The sequence below is a fragment of the Cicer arietinum genome, chromosome 3 (genome assembly GCF_000331145.2).
Source record: "Cicer arietinum cultivar CDC Frontier isolate Library 1 chromosome 3, Cicar.CDCFrontier_v2.0, whole genome shotgun sequence".
Taxonomy (NCBI): Eukaryota; Viridiplantae; Streptophyta; class Magnoliopsida; order Fabales; family Fabaceae; genus Cicer; species Cicer arietinum.
This window is the reverse complement of record NC_021162.2, coordinates 66,006,986-66,031,421: the sequence shown is the minus strand read 5'-3', so window position 1 is coordinate 66,031,421 and position 24,436 is coordinate 66,006,986. Positions and strand designations below refer to the sequence as shown.

At 28.8% G+C, this 24,436-nt stretch overlaps 3 protein-coding genes across 4 annotated transcripts; 2 read left to right on the top strand and 1 right to left on the bottom strand.

Moving 5' to 3' along the window:
* Positions 1-241: 241 nt before the first annotated feature.
* Positions 242-4,564, top strand: LOC101502944 (70 kDa peptidyl-prolyl isomerase-like). 2 transcript variants are annotated; one of them, XM_004493269.4, is made up of 12 exons: positions 243-436; positions 545-631; positions 1,103-1,363; positions 1,684-1,758; positions 2,075-2,155; positions 2,276-2,467; positions 2,673-2,759; positions 2,883-3,049; positions 3,159-3,281; positions 3,513-3,659; positions 4,036-4,163; positions 4,293-4,564. In XM_004493269.4, the coding sequence occupies exons 1-12, from the start codon at positions 301-303 to the stop codon at positions 4,390-4,392; spliced, it is 1,584 nt and encodes a 527-aa protein (XP_004493326.1). In that variant the 5' UTR covers positions 243-300; the 3' UTR covers positions 4,393-4,564. The 2 variants fall into 2 exon arrangements, with proteins under 2 accessions (XP_073221793.1, XP_004493326.1); XM_073365692.1 differs by lacking the exon at positions 1,684-1,758 and having other exon boundaries at positions 242-436.
* A 3,512-nt stretch (positions 4,565-8,076) lies between these two features.
* LOC101502624 (cytochrome P450 98A2) lies at positions 8,077-13,336 on the top strand. Its single transcript, XM_004493268.4, has 3 exons — positions 8,077-8,730; positions 11,834-12,231; positions 12,539-13,336. The coding sequence occupies exons 1-3, from the start codon at positions 8,190-8,192 to the stop codon at positions 13,181-13,183; spliced, it is 1,584 nt and encodes a 527-aa protein (XP_004493325.1). The 5' UTR covers positions 8,077-8,189; the 3' UTR covers positions 13,184-13,336.
* An 823-nt stretch (positions 13,337-14,159) lies between these two features.
* LOC101502313 (cysteine proteinase inhibitor 12-like) lies at positions 14,160-17,307 on the bottom strand. Its single transcript, XM_004493267.4, has 4 exons — positions 16,982-17,307; positions 15,784-16,003; positions 14,718-14,863; positions 14,160-14,528 (listed from the first exon to the last, which is right to left on the bottom strand). Exons 1-4 carry the CDS (start codon positions 17,168-17,170, stop codon positions 14,391-14,393), a joined length of 693 nt encoding a protein of 230 aa, XP_004493324.1. The 5' UTR covers positions 17,171-17,307; the 3' UTR covers positions 14,160-14,390.
* Positions 17,308-24,436: the final 7,129 nt, after the last annotated feature.

The window sequence follows — 24,436 nt, the reverse complement described above, 5'->3', positions numbered from 1 at the left end:
TTATAAACTTAAAAACCAACTCACACACACAAATACATTTAAAGGCTAAATCAAATGATTTTGATTCAAATTAGTAAAATATATACATCGAATAATTGTTTCACAGAATCTAAAATTCAAATTATAATTAAAATAATCGTAGGATTAAATTTGATTTATCTTTAGATGAAATTAAGAACCAACAAAACAAAAATAAAAATAATGGTGTGTGGGGTAAGGAAATATGCATGTCTTAACTGAAGGCCTCAAAAGGAGGGAAACCAATAACGGCTTATCCTTTGTTTATCGGTTTTCATTCCAATGACACTATTCTCTCTACAAAGTGAACTTTACTCAGAATTCCCACTTAGAGAAATTGGAAATCAAGGTCTCACTAAACGGATTCTCAGAAATGGTATCACTTGGCAAACTCCATTCTCTGGAGACCAAGTTGAAGGTCACCCTCCAACTATATTATATATTCTATATTCTATATTCATAATGTTATTACTGCCATAACTCAAAAAGGGTCATGCTTATTTATTCAACTTTTTCACACTTTCAGTTCATTTCAGAGGTCAAGTTGAAAATGGACCGTCACTTGAATCAAGCTATGATAAAGGGTCCTCGTTTCATTTCAAATTAGGCCACGGTAAGCACTTCGTTTATTGCATACTACTACAAATTTTTTAATTATCAACCAAAATTATAGATGGAAAAAAATGAACTTCATATCTAGTTTTTACATCTTTAAAACTTGAGGATGAATTTCATGTTTTCGGTTTCTAATTTTTTATATCATTGATTTAACTATTTTTATTATGAATTACTAGGAAAACAGAACATCATTATAAACTAACTATAATAGTGGATAATGAAAATAAGAAAAATGTTAGAAATACGCTTCTTATTAGTATATAAAATTAATGCGAGTTCCACCGAATATACTCGTTATATCACATGATTTAGTGGATTTTATATCAATTTTATGTGATAACAAAGACTATGTTAAAAAGTATAGTATTAGTGTGTAAATTGGAAGCATTTGTGAAATGGAAATCAAGTTCTTTGATTTTTCTGTTACTGTTGAATTAGACAAAGTTATATTTGAATGTGGTTTCAGGGGAAGTTATCAAGGGTTGGGATGAAGGAGTTGCTACAATGAAAAAAGGGGAGAGAGCAATCTTGAAAATACCACCTAATTTAGCATATGGAGAAGTAGGTTCTCCACCGTTGATTCCTCCAAATGCAACTCTCATTTTTGACATTGAAATGTTGTCTTGGAGTACCATCAGGGACTTGACTAGCGATGGAGGAATCATGAAAAAGATTATAAAGGATGGAGAAGGATGGGCTACTCCAAAAGAGCTTGATGAAGTTCTAGGTAAGACTAACAATCATAGTTATAATAAAATTTTTATGTCATTCAATGAATTTATTTAATCACGAGTCCTTGGATGAGATGATTTTGATCTCTTCCAGTTTAACCGGACCTAATATGGCCATAGGAATGCAACACTGTTAAAACTCTTGAAGGGGAGCTTTGCTGCTATTTTGGTCCAACTCAACTCAACTCAACTCAACTCGAGAGATTAGTCTCTAGAGTTGTGTTTACAAACAAAAAACTACAAGCATTTGCATTTAGAAAAGCTATAATATATAACTAATATTTTACATATTTTACATATTTTACTTATTTAACAGTGAAATATGAAGCAAGGCTTGAGAATGGAAAGCTTATGAAGTCTGATAAATGTGTAGAGTTTAATGTAAGTGATGGTAAGTTCAAGTATTAAACAGTTCTTTTTGGCATATATAGATATAGGTACATGATTATTGAACCTGAATTTTTCAATCCTACCACGAAAAGGAAAAAAAATAGATATAGGTTGGAAATAGATTTGGTGCTGTCAATAGTCATTGCAACTAATGATCTCAATCGCTGATAAAATATCACATAATTGAGGTTGAGATTTTGATTTGCGCAAGTCACAATATGAGTCATCTGGAAGTTATGAGAAATTTTCTTAGGTGTTTGAAAAATATAAAATACTGATCAATCTCTGGGATGCTTCAATATGTGTGTTTGGAGTAGGCTATCTTTGTCCAGCCATGAGTATAGCAGTAAAGACTATGAGAAAGGGGGAGGTTGCAGAGCTTGCTTTGAAATTATCTTGTAAGTTTATCAGAAGTCACTTTAATTTATTATTTCTACATATTGTTTCTGTTGCATTAGATTATATTCAATGAAACTACTTAATAATATGACTAATATTATCAGGACATAATTTTGCAGATGGCCTAACTCAAAATTCAAATAGAGCCATTGAGCTTGATGGTTTACCAGATCCTAATTTAATTAGCATCAAACTTGAGCTGGTATCATGGAAAGTTGTTACTGATATAGTTGGAGATAAAAAGATACTGAAAAAAATCAATATAGCTGGTGAGGGGTTTGATCGTCCTAACGAGGGATCCCAAGTGAAAGGTAACCTATTCCTCAAACTGAAATATATTTGATAGGGAAGAAGATGAATGTCAACAGGTAAATGAATCAAGATCCGGAGTATCTGTTTTTGTGAAATCACAAAGTTAATTGATCTCTATACAACAACTTAAATTTTGGTTCCATGTTTTTATAGAAAAAAACATAAGCATACTAGTTTCTTAACTACTATTTTCATTTTCTGCAGTCATATATTTCTGTAAAGGAGAAGATGGTAATATTATTGAGACTAAAGGGTCAAAGGAAGAACCTTTTGAGTTCACAACTCAAGAAGGTATAATTTTGCTTTTATACAAGAACAAGGGTCATGTATATTTGTTTTGTTAGTAGTTACTATCTCTTAATTATTTTATTAATATTATTAATCTTTGTGCTACTTTATTCTATGCATTTTCAGAACAGGTGAATGAGGGTCTAGAAAGAGCAATAATGACAATGAAAAAAGCAGAACATGCTCTGGTGACTGTCAATGCTGAATATTTTCGTGACCATAGTAATTTACAAGGAAACAAGACAAATAATAAAATCCTTCACTATGAAGTTGAATTGGTTGATTTCATTAAGGTTAGCTAGCTAATTCTATGTATTGCTAATATCAATTCAAAATATCAATACAAGGTTTTTATTTCATATGCAATGTTATATTGTTCTCAAATGACTCTGATGTGAATAGGAGAAGCCATTTTGGAAAATGGACACCATAGAGAAACTAGAAGCTTGTGAGCAGGGGAAGCATGATGGAAATCTGCTGTTCAAGGCTCAAAATTTTAGGCGCGCATCACAGAAATATGAAAAGGTGTTACAACTTACAAGCTAATTTATTAAGACATAAGATTGTTCATATAAATACACTCATGATTTAAAAAAAATAATCTGCTACCACGACCTGAGTTTATAAGACTACAGTTAAAAATCTTGAATACATTGTAGCGCATAACGCGCCTGAATAAATCATGCACAAATGATGGCAATACAATTTAGTTGGATGTAAAATAGAATGAACTGATTTATTGATTTGGTATTGTAGGCTGTGAAATACATTGAATTTGATCACACATTTAGTGACGGTGAGAAGCGTCATGCTAATTCCTTGAGATTATCTTGTAATTTGAACAATGCTGCTTGTAAACTTAAATTGGGAGAGTACACTGAAACTGCCAAGCTATGCACAAAGGTATTCTTTGATCCTGATTATTTTCTCTTTCTCCTTTCCTTGTGTCTCTTTATTCCATGATGTACCATTAAAACATTGCATGAGGTATGCATGCTAGAGATGGATAAAATGAAATGTAGAGTGTTAATTCTCTTTCGGATTAATTGTACCTGAGTTCAAACCCTTATTAAATCAATCATTTGTCATATATCTTACTTATCTTTCGGCCGAATTTTAGATTGTCAGAACCATTTATATGAGAATATGCTTTCTCTGATAATTCATATGGTTAAGATAAAAAAAGCTATATGTATTACCAATAAATGCATAAGAAGATATTATGTTACCAATAATTGGCAAAAGGTTGAAATCTTAAATTGACCATGTAATGACATAGGTCCTAGAACAAGATCACTTAAATGTGAAGGCTCTTTACAGAAGATGCCAAGCATACCTTAAAACATCAGATTTGGAGAAAGCTGAAGCTGACATTAAAAGAGCTCTAATTATTGATCCAAATAACAGGTACAATTAATTGCATTTTCAACTCTACCCTATTTATTCACATTCATTAAACTAACAAATTTTCATTGACAAAAATCATTTTCTATTTTGAACAATTAATAATTATTTGCTCACTTGGCTTGTTATCAGAGACATTAAACTTGAGTACAAAGAGCTCAAACTGAAGCAAAAGGAGTACAGTAAATATGAGGCTAACATCTTTAGCACAATGGTTTCAAGGATGAATTAATTGAAAAAGTGAATTTGTGTTCCACATTTCTTTTTGAATTATAAATATGTCTGCTGTAATGTGTATTGTTATTTTAATTTTGGGGCTTAACCCAAATGTTACTTCAGCATAGACATAAAATTAACCTCAAAGTTGGATCCTCACACTTCAATGAAGAAGAATCAATTAAGAATGGGTTGGTTTTTCATACAATTTGTTACAGTTACTTTTCATTTTTCAAAAGAAATATTTACTATATTTTTGAAATGTATAAAAGATATAAAGACATATATTTGCAAAATCGTGACATTAAATGAATTGATGTCATTTCTTTAAGAAATGGTAACAATCTCCACTCACAGTAGATTATGTTTGGTAATGGTAACACCAATAATATATATCTTTGAGTCTTTGAATGCTTTTTTAAAATATTTATCACTCTCATCATTTCAAAATATAAATAAAATTTAATAAATAAAAAAGTTGATGTGAAAGTTGGATCTGTTTATATTAATATTAATGTGAAAGTTGTACCTCCTTCTATTTTACACTTTTCTTTTTATGATATAATTTTTCTTTGTATCTCCATAGCGTTTTAATTTCGATTACCGTTGCGTTTTCTTTTCACGATAGCTGGAAACATATTTTTCTCTTTTGTTTTTACTTAATATATTCTTCTTCTATACTATTATCATTCCGATAATTTTAAATTTTTAAAAAAGCGATTTTAATTTTATATTTATAAAAATTGTTTTTATGAATATTTTTAAAATAAGTTATTTTGATTTTATTTATTTTCAATAAAAAAATATAATTTTGACATTTGATAATTTAAATATTAATTATTAAAAAAAATTACACAATAAAAGTTATGTTTTTTTTAAAAAATATATCACTCAAAAATAATTTTTATCAAGAATTTTTTAAAATGATTTTTCATTTTAATTATTTTTTAAAATTTTATTATCCAAAAAATATTATAATAAGTAGATAAAATATTTAAAATAATATTTTAAAATAATCAACTCAAATCAATTTTTCTTTTAAAACTTTATTTTATTTTTAAATTGTAATAAAAAACAATCATACTATAAAAATTATTTTAAAAGAAGACATAACAAACCAAATACCTTTTAGAATTTTGGATGATCACAAGATTTTAACAAACAGACCTAATACGAACAATACTCCATATCTTAAAATCTTGGGCGATAACAAGATTTTAGATATAAATTTTAGAAATATTTGGAAAAAATAAATTAATAAAATGAAATATATTTTTTAAATAATATATATTTTTGTTTGATGATCCAAAATCTTCTCAGTACTTTTCCTTTTGTAAAGTGTGTCCATTATCCGGAATGTTTAGTGTTCCACCTCAAGTTTCATTTCAATGTCAACATTTCACATCTCACCAACCCAATATTACTTACACCTACACTAGTGGGTCCTCCTCCTAACAAAAATGCATAGAAATCGTTAAGATAACTAATTATCGTATGTCTAACGTTCATTTTTTTTTTTTTAAATTTGTGAAAATGGATTACCTAATTCATTTAAAGGTGCTCTTAACATATTCGGGTTTCTTCGAACTAAACTAAAAATTTTTGTTTTAATATGGCATGTTAAAATACTACTTAAATTTGGTCCTAGACTGGCTAGGGGTTGGACAAATATCCCACATATATTTTTTTTTTTATTATATTTTTAATTTTCTTGCTACTGTTTTAATTTAAAAATTTTCTTTATGTTAGTTTAAAAACAATTTAGTTTGGAATTTTTTTATGTCCATTTAAAAACAACTTAGTACTACATGTCCAATTAATTTAAGTCGTATGTCGTATGCCGTGTCTATGGAGTGAGATGGGTGAGATCCTGAGTCTCTGAGTCTGTATGCGAGAGTGCCACTACATTTACCTTCAAAATAGAGTTTGTTGTGTCTTTATGAATTATTTAAAAAAATTGGAACTGATCTACGTTAATTTTTTTTTGTTCGACTTTAAAAAAAAACCAATTTTACTATTTTTAACTTTTTAAAATTGATTATGCGGGTTGCGGACTACTCTGTACCTATACGAGCTAACCTAATGGGTAATAGGTTTATTTGGACCCGGCTCAAAAATCTTGAAAAAATTGGAGCTGAAATTTTTAGACACAAACTATGTATTTTAGTGGGTTGAGGGGACTGCTCCATTAGAGCTAGCTCATTTTGACAGCTCTATCTTTTTCATTCATTATCGATCAAATTTGCAGTTCATATTACCAAGTATGTTTAGTGTCATATTTATGTAACTATTAATTTTTTATTTTTATGTTTTGCAACGAAATGATTATATTTTTCACTATTAATTAGTATTGTGATTTTTTGTTCAGTCCTTTTGACAAAAAAGATTTATCGTTGAAAGAGGTCACTTACATTGACAAATTATTCTCTAACTTGCATTTGAAAATAGCAATGTAGGTTGATTCATTTATTGGTAGAGCTGATGCGAAATAATGTGAACTCTTAGATAAATCAAACGGTTCACATTAATTCTTTAACAACATATCTTTGATAAAAGCAACATTAATATTAATCAAGTATATTTTCAATAAATAAATAAAAGCAACAACTTCAACGTTATGTTCACACACCAGCCCTAATTATAAACTAGTACTCATTATTTTAGATCTGGATTGTCTCTCCAATTTGAAATTTTCCACTAGGAATTGTCTCTATGGGCTTACACAATATGGTGGGTCTATATGCTCACCAACCTTTGATTCTTCCACAAGAGTGGTTAAAACTTTAATGGTTCAATGCATTCTAACGCCACGCCACTCATGTCCATTCATTTATCACCCACCCCTCTTGCAACGCCAAATGCAATTGGATTTCTTCACCAAATATGTTAAACGTATTACTATCTCATAAAACAAATTTTCAAAATTTACTACTATCATCCCTTCAAAATATTCCTATTGTTTTTTTTATTTAAAATACAAACTTTAACAATTCTTCTCCAATACCTTTTAAATTTAAATAAATATATCTTTTAAGTTTCAACTCAACTATTAAATTATTGATATTGTTAAATTGAATATTATATCTGAAATTTGAATATAAAAGTTTGTTATTGTGTTTTAAATTTTTTAATAATATTTATCATTACATATAAAAGAAAAAAAAAATAAATATTACACTACCTACTTTGAGTAAGAAAAATAGTGATTTTCATCATTGGATCATGGCACCTATTTTTTTCCTTTTTCAGAATAGCTTTTGCTATTCTCTTTTCTTTTTTTATTTAAAGAAATATATTTTAGCGAATGTTATTATTGCAAACAAGAGTTATTCTCAATTTATTAATCAAAGTATCACACTTTCTCTAACTTAATTTCTAAAATATATGAAAATAATAAATAATTGCTAACGTGTTGTTAAAGTAATGAAGTTAATCTGTGTTGCAATTATAAATTGACAAAATGCAAGAATTATAACCCGACCTATTCGACAATATCAGACACAACGTAACATTAGGAACCACTTATCCTATTAATATATTTTTAAGTAGAAAAAAAAAGTGACGCTTAAATTGGAGACTTATTAATTAATAAAACCCTTCATTAAAATATGTTTTTTTATAGAATAAAACATAAAAAAGTCAAATCGATTCAACTCCTTACTATATATCACGTTATACCTATATGGTTGGTAAATGTAATAAACAATCAATAAACAAATTAAGTTAAATAGAAAAATATGAAACTAAACTCATTACGTTTGTTTACACATAAATCCAATTCTCACCAACTCCCATTCTTTTTGTGTAACATATATGAAGATCAACCTGTTTCCAACCTTCTCTAATCAATCAAACACAACTTTCTCAATGGCTCTGTTTCTTACAATTCCCCTTTCACTCATCACCCTTTTCCTTTGTTACACAATCTACCAAAAACTCAAATTCAAACTTCCACCCGGTCCACGCCCGTGGCCAGTGGTTGGAAACCTCTATGACATAAAACCGGTCCGGTTCCGGTGTTTTGCAGAATGGGCCCAATCTTATGGGCCCATTATATCAGTTTGGTTTGGTTCGACTTTAAACGTTATTGTTTCCAATACAGAATTGGCGAAAGAGATATTAAAGGAGAACGATCAACAATTGGCTGACCGACACAGGAGTCGGTCAGCTGCGAAATTTAGTAGAGATGGGAAGGATTTAATTTGGGCCGATTATGGGCCGCATTATGTGAAAGTGAGGAAGGTTTGTACGTTGGAGCTTTTTACACCTAAGAGACTTGAAGCTTTAAGACCTATTCGAGAAGATGAGGTTACTGCCATGGTTGAATCCATTTTCAATGACACAACCAATCCTGGTATGTTTCTTTTTGTGTGTTTTCTTTTTCGTCTATTATTATTTTGTTTTCTTAATTTTATGTCCTTCGAATACTTTGGTTTCATTTTCTTTCATGAACTTGTACTCTCTAATTAATGAACTTATATAAGTAGTTTTCTACGTTATTTCGTTTACCGTTGAGATAATTAATGACTCCTAACATAAGTTTTTAAAGTAATTAGGGGCTTAACTGTGAAAAAAAAGTAATTAAACTTTCCATGAGTTACTAAATGTGTGAAGCGTCGTTATTATTGTCATTGAATATATGTATTAAAATTATAAATATATTATTAATTTTTTTTCTTAATTTTGTGGATAAATTGACTAATGAAAATAAATTTAGAAATTAAAATGATTAATTAAAGATATATTTTAATATTAAAATAATCAATAAACTACATATTTAAATATTTTTTAATTTATTACATTCAAAAATTATTTTAATAAGAATTCATAAATTAAGCACTTTCACATATTCAATATCAAAATGATTGTTGGAAAATAAAGTTTAATATATATATATAAGGAAATTTAATTAATATCTTTTTATGACATTGTTAAAATACCTTTCAATTAAAATAATTTTTATTTTCTCAATGATTCTATTATTTTAATATAGTTATAAATCAGTTTCTATGAAGGGTATTTTGATAACACATTTATAAACGTTTTTTTTCTAAAAACTTTTTCCATCTCACTCCTGGTGTTCAATATTCCATTACTGTAAAAAGATCAAACGGAAAAAGTCTCACTTTTTTCACCAAAATACATACAATGTGTTACTTATTTTATTTAATATGTGCTTATGTTCTCAAAAGTTTATTGTAGTTTTTTCTTTTCTGTGAACAAATTGTATTAAGGGAAATACAGGGTGCTTTAACTCATAAATTCAGATATTCAGATGTGTTTTTTTATAAAATAATGTTTATTTATACTATTCTAAAATAAAATATGAATAAAAAGAATAATTTAAAAATTAATGTATTTAATTTTAATTTTTAATCAAATATATCAATAATTGTTACAATGTAAACTTAACAAAGAGTTACTCCAGTCACTTGAAAATATATGGTTAGACTTTCTAGTCGCTCTACCCATGAGCCACTAGGTTCACTATATTAGGGCTGGTTCAAAAAATAAAAACACTTAAGCGTTTTACTATGAGAACTTTTAAAGTTTATAATACTATTATAATAATATTATTAAATTTTTATGAATTTTTTTTAAACATTTTAGAATAAAATATCATTAATAATAATTGATTTCTATAATATTTTTTTTAATTGTTAATTAAGGTGAATAGTATTAGTTTTAAATTTAAAAATATTAAAAAATGAGATTTTTTTATTAAATACAAAAAAAAATTATATGTCTTTTTATTAAGTAAAAAGCTGATTTTTTAGAGAGATTTAAAATGATTGTTTTAATAATCTTACTCTTAGGGCACCTTGCACAAGTTTCTTGCCTTTTTGGTTTGTATCGATGTATCTAAACCAGTCCACTTGAAAATATTTGTAAATTGAATTTGATTAAATAATTATAAATATTTTTTCACTCAAAATTGTCCAACTAAAGCAACAAATTTCACCAACACACAAAAATATTCAATTTCTTTTTCCTTTTAGAAGATTTTTCAAGTTGCATACTTTCTGACTTTTAAACTTTTGACAAACTACTATTAAATTAGGTAACATCTAAGCAAAAAATTAGGTAAAAGGCATAAGCGAGTGAATGACAACGGAGAAATAGAAAATAACGAAATGAGACAGTGTTTTGGGTGAAACAGTTTATCTTTTATGATAATAGCTTTCGGTTGGTGAAGTTTGTATCTTAAGAAAACATGACACCAATTCACCAATCACCACCAACTACTTTTTACCCCAATTTTTCTTTAATAATTTGTAGCACATCAACTTGTAAGTATACAATTTACATAAATCCAATTTAATTTTTTCCAATGTCAAACTGTACCACCCTTTTTAGTTTTTTCTCTATAATTGTTGAGTCACAATGTCTACATTCTTTTTTCCCATTGAGGTTTAACATTTCTATTTTCACAATAATGAAATTAAATGAAAGGTTTTGACTAATGATGGAAACTGAATCGATTAGTTTAGCATAATTTATTAATAGTCTTGTAAAGGTTTTAAATACAACTTTAATTCTTTTTTTTTTTTAAAAGCTAATTATTGTTCAAGTAGTTGAGTATAGTTGGTGGCTGCACTATGAATATTAGGTGTTTCTATCCCCACTACAAATATCACATAATAAGTCATCATAAGTTGATTAAAAAAAAAGTATCAAATAATAATAAGTCGTGTCACAAACAGTGGCCTGGTGCCTACCTAGTTTTTTTGGGAGGAACTTTTTCCTTATCATTTCGGGTGTACACATTGAAGGACCAAAAAATTAGTTTGTATCATTGGTTTATGTATTTCTAAACAAAAATAGGAATCTTTTTTTCTATATGGATGAACACTTCTACAATCATGTGTGACTTTTATTTGAACGTGGTGTGGGTAGAGTTTCCCCCAATTTGTTGGCTATGCAGCAACAAGGAAATTAACTATGTACAAAAAACTTTGACAAATGTTTTTTCACATACAAGTTATGTAAATGGCCCAAGGTATTTTGTTTAGCTTTGTTAAATGGTTGTTGAATTGAAGCTGTGAGCTTTTTATGATGTTAGATTATTTTATACTGATGCTCATATTTTCGACCATTACCCATAGTTAGCATTGTTACTCATATTACATTTGGATAAAAATGCAATTTTGGTTCAAAAATTGTATTTCCCTTTGCATATTCTTAAAACAGTAACCAAGTCATTTGAGTTAAATGGTTAATGAACTTTAATTAATGACAAATCATTTGAGAGAATTTACTTAACTTTCAATCGAACTCTGGATCATTTGGGCGGACGGAACACATTTTGCTAGAAACTAAAAGGTTAAAACCAAAATGTTCTTAGAATCAATAGTCAAATTGTCTCTTCAAATTAACTTGCACCAATTTGAAAATAAAAAGTTTGGATAAGGTATTGATGACCAAATGTTTATTTGTATAATTTGTTTTTCCTACAGAGAATTTGGGGAAAGGTATATTGATGAGGAAACATATAGGGGCAGTGGCATTCAACAACATCACTAGGTTGGCATTTGGGAAAAGATTTGTGAACTCAGAAGGTGTAATGGATGAGCAAGGAATAGAATTTAAGGCTGTAGTATCAAATGGGTTAAAGCTAGGAGCATCTCTAGCTATGGCAGAGCATATCCCTTGGCTGCGCTGGATGTTCCCACTAGAAGAGGAGGCTTTTGCCAAGCATGGTGCTCGTCGAGACCGACTTACCAGAGCCATCATGGAAGAGCATACACAGGCACGCCAGAAATCTGGTGGTGCCAAGCAACATTTTGTTGACGCCCTTCTCACTTTGCAAGACAAATATGACCTTAGTGAAGACACCATCATTGGTCTCCTTTGGGTATGTTTTTTCAAGTTGTTAACTTTTGTACACTCTAAACAACTCTCTTGACTTATTTTATCTTTATCTATTTTGGATTTGGACTTCCTTGTAAAAGGGTGCAGCAGCCACATTCAGCAAATTGATATTATTGGATCAAAATTAAATGGCTCACGTGAATACCAAACTTTGAATATGAGTCGTAGAATCTTGATCTAATAGCGTTAATTTGTTAAATGCAACAATTGCACCCTTTTACAACAATGGGGAATCAGGATCTCTATTTCACCAACCCAAGAAGTAGCTCATATTTTTCTTTATTTGATAGGATATGATTACAGCTGGGGTCGACACAAGTGCAATATCAGTTGAGTGGGCCATGGCTGAGTTGATAAAGAACCCACGAGTGTTGCAAAAGGCACAAGAGGAGCTAGACAAGGTCATTGGTTTTGAAAGGGTTATGACTGAAACTGACTTCTCAAGCCTCCCTTATCTACAATGTGTAGCCAAGGAGGCTATGAGGCTGCACCCCCCAACACCATTAATGCTCCCACATCGTGCCAATGCCAATGTCAAAGTTGGTGGCTATGATATTCCCAAAGGGTCCAATGTCCATGTAAATGTATGGGCCGTGGCCCGTGACCCGGCTGTGTGGAAGAACGCATCGGAGTTTAGACCCGAGAGGTTTCTTGAGGAGGATGTAGACATGAAGGGTCATGACTTTAGGCTACTGCCATTTGGAGCAGGTCGTCGGGTATGCCCGGGTGCTCAACTTGGAATCAATTTGGTGACATCTATGTTGGGTCATCTGCTGCACCATTTCTGTTGGGCACCACCTGAGGGAGTGAAGCCTGAGGAGATTGACATGGCAGAGAGCCCTGGATTGGTAACATACATGAGGACTCCACTTCAGGTTGTGGCTTCTCCAAGGCTTCCCTCAGACTTGTATAAACGTGTGCCAGCTGATATTTAATTTTTTTTTTCTCATACTTAAATGTTGTTGTTTTCACATTGCTGAGAAAATTTCCTTGTGGGATTATTCCTACCATTCTGTCTATGTAACTATCATTGGATTACAATGTAAGAACTGTGGAAGAATCATGACAAAATTGACTTTGTCCATTCAGAGTTTGGATTGAAGTTCCTATAGTAGTTCCTATAGTTTAATACATAATTTTTCTTCTTAAAAATATGCTAAATAGTAATTGGTAAGGAAGTTGAGTAGAATGAGCTCCAACCATCTGATTTTGGTCGTAGGAAGCTAATTACCTTATGTTGAATGGGCATTGGAGTTATGTAGTCAATACAGTTGCAATTTAAATCCCCAACTTATAGTAAATTTTGAATGACAATTAAGTAGGGTAATTTGTCTCCTCACTCTTGTGTAACTTTCCAACGACCATTTGTGCTATTTTTACGGCCGGTCCTTGTTATACAAAACTTTTCCCTTTGCATGTAGGATGTTCTGTTTTCTGCATTGCTTCTCCATTTATGCTGTCATTGTTCTCTATTTTGTGTTCTGCCAGTGACGAGTGCCTCCATCTCTTCTTTGTTCTGCCAGAGACAATCTATGGGCATCACCCCAATCCCAAGCACCAACTCCTCAAAGCAACTTTCAATATTTTAAGTCTCGTAGGCTAAAACATATTTTCTTAATATTGATTTTGAATATTAGTAACAATGAACTTTGATTGATATTTTGTGTATGGTTTAATTTCTTAAATTGTTTCTCTACACTTAAACATAGCTGCTATACTGCTACATGCTATACTGCTGTAGCGTTTTGGGGATTGACCGTTACACCTTGCTAGATGAGATTGACTAAGATTTCTAGATATGATATCCAATTATGACAAAGGGATTAGTTAATGAAAGTTCATAGATACTTTATCAACTAGTCAGCCACTGTGTGTGTGTTTATCAATTTAAGCATGGAAAAGAGGTAACAGTAGAACAAATGAATTTTCAATACAGCCAATGATATGTTTCACTATTTATAGATAAAATACCAAAGGCAAGTTACTTATGTATCTAAATTTTTGTCTGTATACGTACTATAATATCATCCTTAACAACTATACAACTCTGCAAGAACATGTTCATAGTACAAGTTTTTCATATATTAGGTAACAGAAGCATCACTCCACTTACATCAATAAATATAAGGATGGCCAATTCTTTCAGAAGAGATCTTGTTTCAGCCAGCTCACATTAAACCATCCTCCTAGTTTCTTATTTACTTCAACCCTTAACCTTTCTTCTTTAGCTCCCCTGCTTACCTTCAGAAGCAAGTTAAACTTGACATAATCTTCAATGACCTGCAGTTTTAGCATTAAAATGTCAATCAATAAGAAAACACGCGTTAATAGGAAGAGAAACAAGTCTGTAGCAAGGAAGAGAAGTAACAAAAGAAAGGGGCAGGGGTGTGTAACCCTTGGAGATTCAACCAAATCTCCAATACAGAAGCCTGCTATTTATAAAAGTTAACTAATAATATAACAGCTCACCTTGGTCTTGGCTCGAACAATGTCCAGAAGTTCATACGGAGACAGACAGTTGGACCTCTGTGCAATGTACTTCACAACATAATTAGCAGCATCTTTGACATTGGGATCATGAATTGGCATTTCATGCCATCCTAATTTGTTTCCCTCTGAATTAAAATTGGTAGAATTTCTCATAAACAACCATTGATATTTAAAAGAAAATAAAGAGAGTATTTTTTTTAAGCAACAATTAAGGTAGCAAAATCAGTATAAGCACAGTAAAACTCAAAAGTGCGTAAAAACAACCTGTAAGGTTCAACTTGCATAATACACATACGCACGGACATAAGAAAGCTTTTTAATATCAGAGAGAGGTAATAGATATCACATAGGACTAAATCTTGACAGTATATGGCTAGCGACTTAGTTCTCCCCCTTCATAGGTAGTCTTTGAGGGAGGGTTCTCCAAGTGCTTGGATACTTATCACAGTTTTTTCTTCCTTATTTCAGAGAAGATAAGTTACTTCCACATCCAATTAAATATTCAAAATGATAGAGCCCGGAAGAAGTTATTTGACTCAGGTGAGGAAATGGGTCAGGTTGTGCGTGATAAGCCTAAGGTTTGGAGGGTCTATTCTAGAAGGAAAAGGAGAGAAGGCTCTTAGGTGGCAATGAGAGAGAGGATAGTGGAGGTTAGTGACAAAATTGGATGGATGATGGATTAATGGATGAAAAATTAGCAAAACTGATCAATTTAATAATAAGAAACTCCAGGCTTATCAATTATGGCCAAGTTCATCTATCCACTGTCATAAGGATAACCTCCATGCCAAAATGGGCCACTGCTACTATCTATATTTTTGCAAACTTTAGAAGATGTCATACAGTGCAGTTCTTCAATCAATCGCTAAGGAAATTATACAAAACTTTGCAACCATTTTTATTTTCCAGAGTACACCAAAACTGCTAACATCTGAAATAAAATTTAGTATCTTGTATTGATCACAAAAGTGATGCCTTTTGTTTAGTGCCAATTAAAATAAGTACTCATAAAGTCAACCTTGAATTGATATAAGTAGTAAACTACCTTGCTTAACACCCAGACCAGAACTCCTAAAGGGAGAGATGACATGAACAAGTTTGAATTCTTGCAACTGCTTGAAGTTCATCCATGGCTTCACCCAAATTTTGGCCTCATATATCTTCTTCTTTCCGGCATCAACTGCTTCCAAGGTAAGATAATATATTTTACCTGCTACAACCTGTTCTTTGGCTTTCAATACCTTTACAAATTCAAGAAGAGTGTTCTGCATAAAAGAAATATAATTAAATAAACTTATACTTTAATTTCATAATTTGCGAATTAGAAAAGGAATGGGGGAAACATGGTAACACTGGCAAATTTAAGAAAAAATTCCATCACAGACCAATATTTTGGAAACGAGAAATCGACAACAAAGTGGATATATTATATATAGAATGTATTATAACTCATTCATACAAGGATTAGTTCTGCATTCATGCTGTAACCACAGCACCATATACGCGACAAGTTGGTGTTATTATTTATATCTTTCTATCCTTTAAGACATACATTTCATATCACCCCTTCACTTCTCCCATCCTCCAGTTGAATAAAATTAACTATTTTTATTCTGAGTTCTCACTTGACATCAACTTTTAATAAATTTGCTATCAATATTTTATCAGCAAATAAAAAAAAAAAAAACAAACAAACAAGAGAGACTAGCATATAAATGGCACTATATATCATCACATCAAAGATTCAAATATGAATTGTGAAAGCTAGGACACTGAATAGACCAAAATAAAACTAAGATGTTAGGCATATTATGAATTCACCTGATACCTTATAAATTGAGACTTATCAGAGAAAGCAAAATGAAATCAATAATATGCTATAAGATATACACAAATGAAATCACGACCCAACGAATAGTATTAAAAGGGAAATTCCTCATCATTACATTAAACGTAACTTCAAGACCAAACAAAACAATTTTTTTTAATTTTATTGCTATTAGTGCCAATTATTAGAAATTATATACTCTTACCAATTTCTGGCATTTCGATTACTTCTAAACCGAAAAGGGAATCTAATCTATTTAATCTGCTCTAATTAAAATTGAATTATATAAAATCTATTTAGTTGATTAAAAAAATCAATAAATAATTATGAAACCCTAGGACCAAATAATTCAATCTATAGTAATAATAAATGAAATGAATGATTAAAAAAAGTTAAAAAGGAAAAAAGAAAAGACCTCTTTGTTGTTGTGCTGTTGAACGGCGAAACGAGCGAGGCTTTCGATCTCAGCAACTTTGGGAGTGTCCTCGTCCGCTCCCATTTTCATGATAATGATTTTGTTAGGATGTTGTTGAGTACATAAACCCAACTCATAGAGACCAAAGAGTGCAACCAAAATGGCAATAAAGATGACATGAAACTTCATCTTCAATATTCTCACTCTGCAACAAAGAATCGTGTATGTTATTTTGGCTTTGAGATTTGAATGTTAGTTTTGCTTTGTTCTGTGGTTTATTTTGGGTTCAAGAATGTTAGTTTGGTTTCTAAATCGGGTTGTTAATTGTGAGTGACTTGGATGTTAAGTAAAAGAAACAAATAAATGACTTACACGGCCCAATTCCACGTTGGCACACAAAAATCCGACCCCCACAAGTAAATTAACTAGAGCTACAACCATTTAACATTTTAGTCATATTATAGTATACAATTTTGCTGTCTAATAAAAGAATCTTCCATTAAAGGACCTCAAACTATAACTAGTTAGAAATATATAAATCTCTATCTTTTCAAAACCCTAACGAAGCTCAAAAACTGTCTAATTTCCATTTATATTATAAATTCGTGACAAATATTAAACTAATAAGAAATTAATCTCATAAAAATGAATATTGTATTGACATGTAGACATGAATCTATTAAAATAATTTTATTATAATTGGCAAAATTACATCCAAAATCATTTATTATATATAGTTGTAACATTTGTTTTTTATCTTTTAGTTGTCTCACATAAATCTTTTATCTTTAAGAAGAAAAAAAAAGGAGGGCTATAAACCTAATTATGGAAAAAAATGCAAGTATAAATTATAATAAATTAATATGGAGAGATAATAGCGAAGTAGTTAAAATTCAAATGAATCGAAACACTAATGAGAAACTAAAATTAAAAATATATAAATATTACAATTTTAAGAATCTGTTTTTTGAATATATTTTAAAAGTAGAGTATCAAGGAAAAATAAAATAAAACGATCAAAGGAATAGAATTATATGACACATTACAAAAAGAAAATCTTTTTTTTTAATTAAATTGAAAAATGCATTATTTGTTAAACTTGAAAAATCTATGTTGAAAGAAATACTACTAAAAAAAATTATAATGTAATATCCCTATAAATTTATTTAGTATTAGCAATAATATATATAAATAAAAGTGTTTTAGTTACAAATTATTGGTAACAGTAACAAGGATAAGTTAGGAAGAGAATTGTTATCAAATGAGCAAATTAGACCATTTGTCATTAAACCTCCCCTAATTACAGACAAGGTCAACAAAAAGTCATATTTTTTTCATTCTTCTTCTTCCTCGTTCTCATGACTAAATAGAGAGAAAATGGGGAAAAAAATTCATTTTGTCAACACAAACAAGGATGTTATTCCACTCGGAGGAGGAGAAGGAGAATGAGAAGGAGGAAAGCGAAGAAGAACTAGGAATTTCAAAAGAATCAAGACTTGAAGAAATTAATTGAGTTCAAGTAGCAAATCAACAAAGATTGAGTTCCCTCCCATCTTTAATTGCATGTTAGGATAGCTATTAGAATAGATTGTGACTAAAAATTGATGATTAGAATTAATCAAACCTTACATGCAAATAGGGTATTTTTATGGGTATTCAATTAGAAAATTATCTTGTTAGAACTCAATGTTCGAACTGGTATTATATGTGAAATTGATAGTTATATTGACTAGATATTGCATTGTGATTGATTGATTGAGACATGCATTTATTTTGAGCATCAATCAATAGTGTGATGACTTACATATAAGGTATTTGATGAAAATATAGTTGTTGTCCTTTAAATCTTGTATGTAGTACTTTTGGTATTTAGTATATAACTTTTTTTATAGAAATTGTTTGGAGTTTATTTTTGTATCATTGGAAATTAAACTTAATTTATTTTGAAATAGACACGATATCACTAAATTTATTTGAGAATTAATAGAGAAAAATGTGTTTCAAGTTAGACTAAAGTTGTTGCCTTGTGTTTGAAATCTTTATGTATTGTTTTGACAAACTGTACTAATTAGGAACTTAATTTAAAAAATGAAAATTATATACATAAATTAGACATTATAAGCTTTCTAGTGAAAGACAATTTACTCAAATTATACGTCTTTTGATATTTTAATTGAATTGTCAAAGTTAAGTATTTTCTGCACAAAAAAATTATCACATTACTAAGTTAAATGAGCATAATAGGAGTTATAGCAATCGGTTTAGTGAAACCAATTGCATTGAAAAACTTACTCTTAGTACTTTAATACCATTAAGTTTGATAATTTCATATCATTTTTATAATTTGTAGTTACTTTATGAACACAGTTATTATAATAGAATTCTATGAATTTGTTTTAGATACATTAGACTAGGTTCTTGGTTAAGTACCTTAGTCTTGTATAAAAAGTTAAAAGTAATTATATATAATATTATAAAGACTATAATGTTAAATTAATAAATGAGGTGTATTATGCACATGCATAACCTAGAAGAATTATATAGAACTTATTGGATGTTGTATTAGACATAACATTGTCAAATTTATGTTTAATTATGTTTTGTTTCATTTGAACTTATATATTGAATTAGATGTGGGACAAATTGGTTGTCATCATATAGACTTTATTATCAAGTACATTAATGTATTATCATATTTCATTAAATAATTTGTACGTAAATAAATGAGAATATTGAGGAGAAAAATATAAATTCTAATATATATAATATTTTTAATTAGTAATTAGAAAATATAATTCATTTTCAAATAATATTAGATTTAAATGTAAAAGTAATTAAATTATATCAACATAAATTATCTTAAAATAAAATTACAAATTAATAAAAAGAAAAAGGAGCCTTTTTTAAAAAATTTAATACAAAAGATGAATGTGTTTGGTGAATAGAATCAAAATGCGAATGTGTAGTTTGTTGAAATACGTTTCAAGTTAATATTTAGAATATTTGCGAAAGCAACAAGTTCATATAAAAACCTTATTTTTTAGGCACTTTACTTTGTGTATGTAGTATAATATTGATAGAATTGATTCAATAAATAATTAAATTATATCGAAATAAGATATCTTAAAATAAATATATAAATTAATAAAAATAATAGATAAATACAGGTTAGAAACCAAAAAAAATAGATAAATAAACGTGTAATTTGTTTGATAAATCAAAGTAGACATGCTGTTAAACTATTTTTACAAGATCAAATAAATCTATTTAGAATAGTAAGGGATGTGTGCATAAAAATTTTACTATATACTTTTTTATTTTTATATATAGTATATATCGGCTAAATAGCAACCTTAGTTCTTTAACTTAATTTTAGTAAACGTTAGTCTTTTTTTTTTAATTTGGTCATTTATTTTAATTTTAAGTGACAATTTGATTTTTATGTTTTAAAATGTCAACAATGTTATCCTTTTTTTTTTTACAAAAATTCAAAAAACTCATCAAAATTTTCAAATAAAACCCATAAAATTAATTATATTATTCAATATAATACAAATTTCACCACATTTGTAACTCAAATCTTCAAATAAATTCATATTTTCATTCTTTATTTGATGTTGTTAGAGATGAAAGTATGAATTTATTTAAATATTTAAATTATAAATTTAATGAAATTTGCATTATGTTGAGGATGATAATTAATTTTATGGGTTTTGTTTAAATTTTTCTAATTTTTACAAAAAAAAATAAAGATAATATTATTGACATTTTAAAACATAAATAATTAAATTATTATTTAAAATTAAAATAAAGGATCAAATGAAAAAAAATAAATAAAAATAAAAATCTAATACATTAACTAAAATTAAATTAAAAGATCACGAGTGCTATTTAGTTCGGAGATATCCTAGTTCTATTATTGCCTTTTACTTTGAGAGAAACTACTAGTTACTTAACACCTGTAATTGTGTTGCTTTATAATGAATAACATAAATCTTAAACTAATATTTTTGTCTATATTCATCATTTCGGTGATTTAGCAAAATAAGGAAAAGGTTGTCCCTTCATAAAGTGTTTTTAAAATATATAAAGTGTTTTTAAAATATTCACTCATTTCGAAGTTACAAAATTGGTGCAGAATATAGGAAGTTGATGTATAATAAAAAAAATGTATTTACTTTAAAATTTAGATTGAATAGATTTTTTTAAACATGTTTTTATTTATATTTTGAGATGAAATAGTAATGTTTGTAAGAGTGTATCGTGAATTAATATTTATAAAAGATCAAGTATACAATTTTTTTTTTATAAAAAATGATAACTATCGTCAGAAATTCTCACACGTAATTACGATTTTCGAGTTTAAATTTAATGTTTTTGTCAGTTGAATTATGATTTAAGGACAAAAGTTCAAATTTATTTTACTTTGACTTTTCCTTTATAAAATTAAATATTTGTTGTCATTAATTTCTTCTTTTATTTTCATTTATTACTTCATTGTTTTTATAATGAATGTATCTTTTATTATTAAACAATCACTATAACGTCTTTAAGTCTTAGTTCAATTGTCAAATATCAATATTGTTAAATTCGACATCATGTCTAAGATTCGAATCCAAAATCTTGTAGTTATGTGAGTTTTTCGTAGTATTTATCATCTCGTCTACATATAAAAAACAATGACTATAAATAAATGAAAGAGAATAATAATTTTATCAAATTATTTTTATTCATTTGATATACTATTTTCTAATATCGTAAATGTAAAATAATTCTTTGTGAATAATATATAATATTAATGAATGGTACATTGAAAAATAACAATTAATTTTATTTATTAAAATAAAATAATATTTATTTTAAAATAATTTGTTAATTAAAATAACATTTATTGCGAGATAGATAAAATATTAATCTATTGATCTTGATAATAAGCACCAAATAGAAAAGTTTAATTTCTTTTGACTTTTTCTTATTAAATTTTTGTTGCATTGATGTCTTTTTTTTTTCTCCTTCATTAACTATTAACTATATCTTCCTTGTCACAAAATTACTTTGGAGTTTATCTATTAGGCAATAAGTGTAGGCAAATTCTACAATGCTCAAGTAAAAAATATGTATAAAAATTTGCTTCTATTGAATTAATAAGGCTTAATTGCAGTTTTGGTCCTCCTATTTTAGTTGAATCGTGAAAGTAGTTCTTCCATTTTATTTTTCCCCAGTTTTGGCCCCTCAAACATAATTTTGGTCCAAAACTTGATAAAGTTTAATTCTTTTTTGCATTTATTTAAGTCACAACATGCCTCAATATCTCATTTGCAACAATTGTATCTGAAATATATGATCATAAATGGTGTAGTACAACTTTAAAAAATGAAATTTCATCAAATTTTAGACCAAAATTCTATTTGGGTACCAAAACTGGAGATAAATAAAATGGGGAGACTACTTTCGCGATTTAACTATAATAGGAGACCAAAACTGCAATTAAGCCAATTAATAAATTTCACAATTAGATTTTGTTTTTTTGAGTATAATAGAATGTCAAAGGCTTAGTCTTACAAATAGTTTAAATGAAATATGATATAATAGTAACTTATTAATTCAATAATAAAAAATAAATTTATACTTATTGTTGGATGTAAAACTATATTACTTGTACACATTAAATAAAATCATAACTATAACATTATACACGTTAATTACTTCTTGTTTGTGGAAGAAAATTATTTTTATATATACAATGAGCTATGAATTGTATACATTCATATTACTTTTACTTTGTCTTAAATGTATATATGTCCGAGTTAAGACAAAAAAACATATATCTTTACTCACTCCTTTTTTTTAATTGTCAAATTTTTACATTATAAAAAAGAAACTGTCGATTTTTTTAAGAATAATGCATCTATATTTATGTGTTATTTTAAAAATATTGAGATTGCATATCAATTATGTTTTTTTTATGTGACTTTTTTCATCTAAAGTTACTTTTCATTTAAACAATTTTATTTATATTTTTAACTTTGTATGTTTAATTAAATAATTATTTAAAAAAAATATATATACATATATATCAAAGGATACAAATTTCTGGTATATAACATTTTTTTTTCTTTTAATTTTATCCTTCGTGTAAATTATTTGATTATTTTCTATTAATCAAATAATAATTCTTTAAAAAAATAAATGTATAAAATTGTATAACTTCATATTATTTTTGTCAAAAAAACACATCGACAAACGTGTTTGTGATCTCGTGCATGGTGATATCAATGAAGAGAGAGTAAATGAATGAGACAAACGAAAGAAAAAAAGTGACAACATATTTAAAGTTTATATATTGATCTTAACTATCTTTTAATTTGTGCAAAAACAACCTTAAAAGACATTTATACATAAACAAACATATGGAGTAAATAATATTTAAAAAGATGAAACCTACATAGATTCATCCTCAAAATTGCTTTATCTACCTACCATCTTAAGCTAAATCACATGAGCATTTTTACCAATGACACGTGCACCAATTGGCATGTATCTCTTCTCCAAATGCATGTCTTTAAATTCACACCAATCTCAACACTCTAAACCATCCTCAAAAATTCACAAAGCATTATCACCATCTCTCTCTCTCAACCATGTCAAGCACTAATCAAGATCCAAACAAGGAGAATGAGAAAGTGAATGAAGATCAATCCCAAAACAATGAGAATGAAACTGCGATGATCGTGGTCGAGGAACCACGAGCTAATCAAAATCAAGAGATTGTTGTTGTTGACGAGGAATCAATAAATTCCTCGAAAGAAATTTCACCAATTCTCCTGTTTGGATACATAGTTGATCCAAGCAGGGGAATTCAGCAAGGTTACTCATGCAACTTTTGCAGCAGAGTTTTCCTTAACCCACAAGCATTAGGTGGCCATCAAAATTGCCACAAATGGGAGAGAAATCTGAAAAAGAGAATCCTTGCTATGAACAGAGCTTGGAAAAGAAACATTAAGAAAGGGGTTAACTTTAATAACTCCATTAAACAACCATACTTTCAAAGGTATGGTGGTGGACATCATCAATATTATGGATTTAACAGACTGAATATTCAGCATGCTGCTGCTTCTGTTGGGTCATCATCATCAAATGCAGGGATTTTTCATGGTGCAGCTGCAATGATGCAGCAGCATCAAAATTTGGCATGGTTCAATAATCATCATGGAAATGGAATCAAAGAGGGTGGTAATGAAGGTGGAAAATCAGGAATTAACTTTGTTAATTTTCTGTCAGTGACAGGAAGAAGACAACAAGCTACTATTAGGACTGAGGTTGACATTAATTTGGTTCCAAAGGGTGGTGCTGGTAGGGATGCTGCTGCTGATGAAGACAAAGAGATTTAATAAAAATGATTAAGTTTTTTTTTTTTTTTTTTTTTTTTTTTTTTTTTTTTTTTTTAAAAATAAT

Excerpts from the sequence above, each read along its gene's own strand:
- LOC101502944 (XM_004493269.4), top strand. The coding sequence starts at position 301 with ATGACACTATTCTCTCTACAAAGTGAACTTTACTCAGAATTCCCACTT. Across the intron at positions 2,760-2,882 it reads TGAGTTCACAACTCAAGAAG|AACAGGTGAATGAGGGTCTA; the intron begins GTATAATTTTGC and ends ATGCATTTTCAG. Across the intron at positions 3,282-3,512 it reads CATCACAGAAATATGAAAAG|GCTGTGAAATACATTGAATT; the intron begins GTGTTACAACTT and ends TTGGTATTGTAG.
- LOC101502313 (XM_004493267.4), bottom strand. The coding sequence starts at position 17,170 with ATGAAGTTTCATGTCATCTTTATTGCCATTTTGGTTGCACTCTTTGGT. Across the intron at positions 16,004-16,981 it reads AACAGCACAACAACAAAGAG|AACACTCTTCTTGAATTTGT; the intron begins GTCTTTTCTTTT and ends TCTTTTATGCAG. Across the intron at positions 14,529-14,717 it reads TTGTTCGAGCCAAGACCAAG|GTCATTGAAGATTATGTCAA; the intron begins GTGAGCTGTTAT and ends CTAAAACTGCAG.
- LOC101502624 (XM_004493268.4), top strand. The coding sequence starts at position 8,190 with ATGAAGATCAACCTGTTTCCAACCTTCTCTAATCAATCAAACACAACT. Across the intron at positions 8,731-11,833 it reads CAATGACACAACCAATCCTG|AGAATTTGGGGAAAGGTATA; the intron begins GTATGTTTCTTT and ends TTTTTCCTACAG. Across the intron at positions 12,232-12,538 it reads CCATCATTGGTCTCCTTTGG|GATATGATTACAGCTGGGGT; the intron begins GTATGTTTTTTC and ends TTTATTTGATAG.